Source organism: Zingiber officinale, chromosome 7A (assembly GCF_018446385.1).
Source record: "Zingiber officinale cultivar Zhangliang chromosome 7A, Zo_v1.1, whole genome shotgun sequence".
Lineage (NCBI taxonomy): Eukaryota > Viridiplantae > Streptophyta > Magnoliopsida > Zingiberales > Zingiberaceae > Zingiber > Zingiber officinale.
Genome location: NC_055998.1, coordinates 33,366,769 through 33,375,014, shown reverse-complemented (window position 1 = coordinate 33,375,014; position 8,246 = coordinate 33,366,769). Strand labels below are relative to the sequence as shown.

Genomic DNA, 8,246 nt, shown 5'->3' with positions numbered 1-8,246 from the left:
AAAATAAGATGACAAATGGATCCTGGTCGTGACGATGTCGTTGTACTTGAATAAGATGAAGAGCTGATCCATCCCTATTCCCTGCGTTGCTGATGACCATCATCAGTTGGCCCTTGGAACTGTTGCTGCCATTTCAGAAATGCAGTAGTAATAGGCCTTTCCCACTCATGTTTCCTGCAGTCATTGGCCCATTGCCACTAACCAATCAATTCACAAATTAATTCAGAAACATGATATTTAAAGCAACGGCAGTCATTTAATTTCTTCAAACTCAAGATACTGCCACATTAATGAAGTGTTGCCTTCGCCTGTGTCAGTGTGCACAGGCTAAGTGATAATTAGACAGAAATAATTAAAGGGAGAAAAATTAAATGAGAAAACAACAAGTGCAATATTTCATTTATATATATATATATAATTAGCAGACTTAGTTTGGTCCTAATGAAAGGTGTTTTGACTAGAGTGCATGCATCAGAATATGAATATGAAAAAAAATATATCTGAGAACAAAATCTCAGTTAGCCAGACAGTGACAAGATTTCTTGCTAAGATTGAGAAACATGTGATGAATATGAATTGAATGGATTTCTTGATTAATTAATATTTGTGCTGAGGGTCCACAGCATTGTTCAAAGGCAAGTATTTCCACATGTTATTTTCTGTGCTAGTTTAGGTCTTATATACTTTCTTTTTGTTCTTGATGTTCCAAGTGCTTATTTCCATGTTTTCAATATGAAATTTCAAGGAAACATCGAATCACATTGGATATATTATATTCAATCTTACTTTACATTGTGAGAAGTTGTTTTCACGACTCAAATCCGTGTAAATATGGAAAATAAATGCTCCCAATTTGTCATTTTCTTTTTGCTGTTTAAGAATGTATAAACTTTTCGTTCTCAAAAGTGTTTTGGAAGACTCTAATTTAGAGATTTATTAGTTCTTACACATTCTTTATATTTTATACGCTATATGAGATTTTGAAGATCGTCAAAAGTATCCCGCTCTAAATAAGCAACTCTTCTTCCATTTTTTTTTTTAACTTTCATCTCATTAAAACTAATCCTACAAATTCTTCAAACCCTCAATAACTCTAGATTTGTTCTAAAGCTATAAGATTCTTTTATTAGAAGAGCTACTCATCACATGACCCATAACTTACAAAATTTGAGAATCGATCAAATCTTGTAATCAATGTAACAAAGTTTGTACTAGTAATGGACAAACTCTTCCCTTTGGAAAAATTGATTCATTGACTATTACACCACAAAAACCTCCATCACTATTTCATGATAATGTTTTATATCTTGCTGAGCTTTCTATTATCTTTTATTTGTCATATCTTTTGAAATAAAATTATGTTATCTTACTGTTTTGTTCCCTCTTGATGTCTTGCATAGCACATGTAGCGCGACTAGAATGGAAAACCTTAATTATATAAGATATTTCCATCTTATTTTCTTGCTCCATTATCTTCTAAAAGTAATTCCTCAATAAATGTCTAAATGCTTCAAATTCAAATTTGCTATTTTATTCTAAAAGTTTAGTTGATAAACTTGATCATATATAGCGATTATATTTTAGTAATTAATTGCAAAAGTTGCGCATTTGCAAAGTTTCATAATTTACATTTACTTAAAGTATAACTCATGGTACCTTTGCTTTTGAATTTATTGTTACTACTATAAAACTATCTTGATAGTTCATCTCAAAGCCATTGAGAAAGTACAATATAATAAGGGCTGAAAGTAGCAGTGGTAGCCACCATGAAAGATTTGATAAGCCAAGCTGATAATCATGTGGTAGATTTGCAGCACAATAATTAGCTCAAGTAAGAGAGACCCTCTTGATGTCACACACTTGATCTACTTTGGGAGGAGCAAATCGTGGAAAAGAACTCCACCAACCTCTATAGCATGTTTGGTCATTGCGGGAAAGGACTCCAAAGTGAGTTCATCGTAAGCCCGGCTAATAAGGGCATATGGCATTAGTTATGTCGTGACATATGAACTAAGGATGCCTCCGATGACATTAAACACAACACAATCGATCACATCAAATGTGAAACAACATCCCATTAATTGCACCTAGAGATCACGTTGTACAATTGAATATCATCAGCAGTTGTGTTTCTTGCTTGGATTAGTCTCCTATCGTTGAGGTTAAATCAACCAACAACCCTAGAAATTGTCGAGTGCTCTATCAATTTGAGAAGAAGAAAGGTAGATGTCACCATCTAAAAATGTTGTCCTCTCCACCGAGATCACATGGGAGGAGATCATGGCTCAACTCAAGTCAACCTATGCTCGCGCCCAAATTATCTATGGACTCATCAATTTGCAAATCATTTAATATGGAAAAAAAAACTTCCAAGTAAATTTGTGAACATTGAATCTCTCTCTCTCTCTAGAATTTGTAGCAAATTAAAGTTGAATCATTTAAGAAATGCATGGAAGCTGGACAAAGTTGACTAGGTGAACAATAAATACATGAGCTGAGCGGATGAGTCTTCCTCTCCATGATAAAAAAAAAACAAACAAATCTAGGGGTTCAAAGAATAGCATTTAAAGCTGTAAATAAATTGTGTATAAGATTGATATTTGAGTTAATAAAAGTTTATTTGATATTTATTTAATATATACAAGATTAATTAAATAAATAAAAAAATTTATATTATCAAATTCAATAATTAATCAAATAAATTTTAAATATAAAAAGTTTAAATAATCAAATAAATTTGAATTAAGAACTCTATATAAATTAAATTTAACTCAAACTTAAATAATCATTTTGATTATTTAATTTAATTTAATTATCTTCATCGAATAAGTTTAGAATATCATAAAATTTTATTCGGCTTGAACTCGTTTACCAGCCTTAACAGCAAGGTGACCAAAATTCTCTCTCAAAAATTTTAAAAATAAAAATAGAGAGATAATGCTGGTGCTGCTTTTTATCCTGTCATAAATGTACATCAAAATACAAATGAAAGAGGCCTTATTCCGATCATTTGGTACCGTGCAACTTTAATGCCTAGCAAAAGAAGACGAACCACTTGTGTCATCTATTTTAACTAATGCTTTCATCCCACAATCTAGTGACTAGTATATAAGTTATTATCATCATGAGGTTTAAGGTTCAAATTTTAATAAAATCGAGGTAAATATCTTTCTTATGTATTAGTCATTATTCTAAAGATTAGTAGCTGTCCGTAATTTACTTCCTCCGTGTTGGCCCTGAGACGATGGATTGGCAGAGGCGGTGGGAGGGAAGCGTTCCCCTTTTGCCACTATATTTTAACTGATGTTTCCTCCAAATGAGGGGTGTAACCAAAAGATGTTGGACTTTTTGGCTGGTCACCGCGTACACTTCCTGATTTATCCTAGTGACCAATGGGAAAATTCTGTGGGATGGGTCGGTCACACCCAGAGATAGTCAATGAGGCTAACTGAGATTATTATTATTTTTTTATTTTAACTTAGGTTTCGACTTGGATAAGATTGAGTTTGTTAGTACAGAGCAAAACAGAATTAAAGTCAAGGGAAAAAAGTCCTCCTTTGCATTGGTTAATTACAGCTTTTCAATTTACCTCCTTACAGATGGTCATGGGATCATCCATGTGAGGCTGTTGGGATGACGAATTCCACCTTTTGTTACAATATGTTAACTTATGTTTCGTCTCGAATATGTGGTGCCTTGATCATTTTATCATTCCAATATCTATGATTCGAACATCAGTTATAGTGTATTTATAGAAAATTTTTCCTCTAAATATAATATGCAACCAACGGATACTAGACTCCAGGCTGCCCGCCGCCCAAACCGGTTACCACAGGACTAGCCAATAAGGCTAACTCGATTTATCATTTTTTTTTTATTTTAACTTATTTTTTGCCCTAGGCTATGGTACAATGGTAAAAACCCTCAGTTATCTCCCATCCATCCACAGTTCAATTTCTAGTTACGACGTATTTATAAAAATAATTTCTCTAAATAGGACTTGTAACTAAGGGATGTAGGGCTTCCTATCTACTCATCGTAAGTGCTTCCCGATTTATATTGGCTGATGAAAAATTTCTGTGGAGTCAGACCAATCACCCAGACTCAAAATTATGCAATCTGATTAATCATTGTTGGAGGCGTTCACAAGCACAGTCACTTTTTACCTACTTATTTTCTGCAATAAAAAAAAGGAAATAAGTTAAAATAGATGACATAGCTTAAAAGATTACATAATGAATTTTTTATCTTTTAGACCCAACATCATAGTCTTCTCAATCCTCTGAGATATCACAACATACGAATTCGATATACTTAATCTAAAGTTTGATCGAAAGTTGCCTATCGTGCTTAAGGATAACGAAAGAATATTAGATTAAAATCCATCTTAGTGATATGCATTGTGCTTATGAAAAATTGATGTATTTTATCTCTTGATACTAAATTCATAGCATAGATAGTTTTAATAAAAAAGACTATAACTATTGTATGATAATTTTTTTTTACGGATAGTTAATTTAAAAACGTTCGATTGATAGATAGTCTGATGTAAGTATTTTTTTGATTACTCTGATAAAATCGGTTATCTTATAATTAATCGACGCGGGTTGGATATCCTATACAATTAAAAAATAAAAAGGAAAAAAGTTAATACTAAAATCAATATGATGAGATGCATGCACTCGTTGACATATGTAGATTTATCTATCCTCTGATGATCCATCACTTTCAATGGTAGGATTGAAAGGCTGCACATGCATCCCTCTTCTCCGCTGCAGGTTTTCCAGCCCTTTAAATAACCCTTCAACCTTAACTCTCCTCACTCACTGGACTTCTTCCTCTTCTCCATCTCCATATCAGACCTCAAACTAAATTGCAAACAGGGAAGAAGTCATGAAGATCGAGCAGGAGGAGAAAGAAGAAGAAGAAAATATGGTGAGTTGCCTTTCTCTCTCAGGATCATCAATCAATCAATCAATCCTTTGATCACACTTTCCGTGCAGGAAGAAGGAACTGAAGCTGAAGCATGCGTTGGCTATGTGGACTGGAAGGGCAAACCTGCCGTCAGAGGCAAACATGGAGGCATGCTCGCAGCCTCCTTTGTTCTTGGTAATTAAAGTAATATATTTCCTGCAGAACTGTGTTCTTGCATGCATGCAAACAAGAAATCCATGGCTACTCTGTTTGTTTTTTTTTTCTCGGAGAGCATGATTAATCTTGCAATCGATCGATTGATCGAGAGCTAGCAAGGAAGAAATTAAACGAAGAACAGGAGTTGACTCTTTCGTTCGTGCTTATTAATGTTTTTTTTCTCTTTTCGACACGACTTTGATGGTGAAATGAGGTGTGAAAAAAAAACAAGTTGGCAACTTGGCTTTTGGTGCATGCAGCGGTGGAGATAATGGAGAACATGGCGTATCTGGCCAACGCCAGCAACTTGGTGACCTACTTGGCAGGGTTCATGCACTTCTCGCTCTCTCGCTCGGCCACCACGGTGACCAACTTCATGGCCACGGCCTTCCTCCTCGCCCTTCTCGGCGGCTTCTTATCCGACGCCTTCTTCACCGCCTATCATATCTACTTGATAAGTGCTCTCCTCGAGTTCCTGGTGAGTAGTTCCCATAGATCGATCGATCATCTAGTTAATTTATTTAATTTAGATTGCGTCCTGCAGCTGCTGCAAGCTAAGGCTAAGTGATGAATTCCCCTGCTCCTCTGCCCTTTTCATGACCATGTTCCCTTTTGATCAATTCCCTCGTGTGCAAGCTACAGAACAGTAGGGTGGCATAAAACCCAACTATAGATATAGATCCTTGATTGCATGGATATATCTGCTACCTTCTCGATTGACAGCGATTTTTCCCAGCCTTCTCCGTCAAAAGAAATAGCTCATCAGTGATCTCAGCTATCATTTTCCCTTTCCCTTTTCTTTAATTTGCTTCTCAACCACCTGAAAAATAGAGCGGGAGGAGAAGAACCCTCAGGTTCACGCTATCATTAAATATGACAACGCAAAAAAAAGGCAGAGTGACACCGAGGCACTTGCAGAGTTTAATTTGAGGGAGGAGACTAGCTATGTATGAGGAAGGAGGAGAGATCAGTCTGAAAAGAACTCGAGGAAACGGTGCATGGCGAGTGAGATGTCATCGGTTAGTGTACTGAAAGATACGATACGAAACAAAACAAAGAACAGCTTGGTTCGCGCGCCTGATCCTGAATGCTCTGACTTGACAAAGATCGTAAAAAATTTATTAATTCACACGATCGAATCTAAATTTTTGTCCCCAATTTAATGTTGACTTGTTTGATCATTCAAATAGGTAACTGAATGGGAGTATGTTCTTGTGGTGTGTTGTGAAACAGGGGTTGGTTATCCTCGCAGTGCAAGCCAAGACCGCCTCGCTCAAGCCGCCTCCCGGCGAGGAGGCTGCCGGCGGGAAGACCGTTATTCTGTTCGCCGGGCTCTACCTCACTGCGCTCGGAGTAGGCGGCATCAAGGGATCCCTCGCGCCCCATGGCGGCGAGCAGTTCGACGAGAGCACCGCCCGCGGGCACAAGGCCCGGTCCACCTTCTTCAACTACTTCATCTTCTGCCTCGCCTCGGGCGGGCTCCTCGCCGTCACCTTCGTGGTGTGGGTGGAGGACAACAAGGGCTGGCAATGGGGCTTCGGAATCTCCACTATCACCATCCTCCTCTCCATCCCCGTCTTCCTCGCCGGCTCTCCTCTTTACAGGAACAAGGTCCCCACCGGAAGTCCCGTCACCACCATCGCCAAGGTGTTGCTCGCCGCCATCTCGAGTAGGAGAGGTAACTTCCAGAGTGCGAGAAACGCCGTGGTCGACTTGGAACAGAGTTCTCCCGCGAAGGAGAGTAAAGAAAGCGAGGTGAGGGGGCCGGGGGAGGAGCTGAAGTGGCTCAACCGCGCGGCGGAGGGCAGGCCGCTCCACCGCGCCCTCTTGTGCGCCGCGCATGAAGTCGAGGACGTCAAGGTGGTGCTGAAGCTCCTCCCCATCTTTCTCTCCACCATCATGCTCAGCTGCTGCCTCGCGCAGCTCTCGACCTTCTCGGTGCAGCAGGCGGCGACGATGGACACGCGGGTGGGCGGACTGAAGGTGCCGCCGGCGTCGCTGCCGGTCTTCCCTGTCATCTTCATCATGGCCCTCGTGCCGCTGTACGACCACGCGATCGTACCCTTGGCGCGGCGCGCGACGGGGAGCGACACGGGGATCACGCACCTGCAGCGCATCGGGATGGGGCTGGCGCTGTCAGTGGTGGCGATGGCGGTGGCCGCGGCGGTGGAGATGAAGCGGAAGCGGGTGGCGCTGCGGGTGGGGGAAGGGTTCAAGGGGCCGTTGCCGATCACCTTCTTCTGGGTGGCGTTCCAGTACCTGTTCCTGGGGTCGGCCGACCTGTTTACGCTGGCGGGATTGCTGGAGTTCTTCTTCAGCGAGGCGCCGGCGAGGATGCGGTCGCTGGCGACGTCACTGTCGTGGGCGTCGCTGGCAATGGGATACTACCTGAGCTCGGCCCTGGTGTCGATGGTAAACCGGGTGACGACGACATCGTCAGGCGGCGTAGGGCGGAAGGGGTGGCTGTCGGGGGGAAGTCTGAACCGATACCACCTCGATCGCTTCTACTGGCTGATGTGCGTGCTGAGCGCGTTGAACTTGGCCAACTTCGTCTTCTGGGCGACTCGGTATCGCTACCGATCCGGCCAGAAACAGTAGCTTTCATTCTGTTTATGGATCTTCCTTTCCAATGTCAACTTATATATTGACTTTAGTACTCAAAAGTCAAAATAAAATCAAAGCCGCGCGTAGAGTGTATAAAGTGCGCCAATTTAGTAAGAGTTTATTTAAAGAAGGTTAAATAAATAAATTTAAATAATATCTTTATATTTTTCAGCTCGAGAAAAGTTTATTTGTATTGGAGGGTCTCTTTCCATTCAAAAGGAATTGTAAATAGATAGTCTCGATCTTGATTGAAAAACAAAAGAAAATAGAAGATACTTTAACAAACAGAAGATACTTTAACAGGAGTCTTATAAGTATTTTAGTTTAGTTGTTTGAGGAAAAGGTCAGAGTTAAATTCATGTAATGAACTTCTCTACTTCAGACATTATGGAAGAATGAATTTTTTTAGCGAGAAATCATTATATTAGATCAGTAATCTTCTCGATTGTAAATCTGTTTAAATTTTCTAAGCCCTTTTATTTTTATATTAATTATTTTTATAAATTAAATGG

The 8,246-nt window shown here is 39.7% G+C and overlaps 1 protein-coding gene across 2 annotated transcripts; it reads left to right on the top strand.

Annotated features, from left to right (window-relative positions):
- Nucleotides 1–4,814: 4,814 nt before the first annotated feature.
- Nucleotides 4,815–7,850, top strand: LOC122001293 (protein NRT1/ PTR FAMILY 4.6-like). Of its 2 annotated transcripts, none has more exons than XM_042555966.1 (4): nucleotides 4,815–4,935; nucleotides 5,004–5,109; nucleotides 5,391–5,608; nucleotides 6,364–7,850. In XM_042555966.1, exons 1-4 carry the CDS (start codon nucleotides 4,894–4,896, stop codon nucleotides 7,726–7,728), a joined length of 1,731 nt encoding a protein of 576 aa, XP_042411900.1. In that variant the 5' UTR covers nucleotides 4,815–4,893; the 3' UTR covers nucleotides 7,729–7,850. The 2 variants fall into 2 exon arrangements, with proteins under 2 accessions (XP_042411900.1, XP_042411901.1); XM_042555967.1 differs by having other exon boundaries at nucleotides 4,902–4,935; nucleotides 5,004–5,118.
- Nucleotides 7,851–8,246: the final 396 nt, after the last annotated feature.

Coding starts and splice junctions, on each gene's coding strand:
- LOC122001293 (XM_042555966.1), top strand. CDS start 4,894: ATGAAGATCGAGCAGGAGGAGAAAGAAGAAGAAGAAAATATG. Junction 4,936..5,003: donor AAGAAGAAGAAGAAAATATG/GTGAGTTGCCTT, acceptor CTTTCCGTGCAG/GAAGAAGGAACTGAAGCTGA. Junction 5,609..6,363: donor GTGCTCTCCTCGAGTTCCTG/GTGAGTAGTTCC, acceptor GTTGTGAAACAG/GGGTTGGTTATCCTCGCAGT.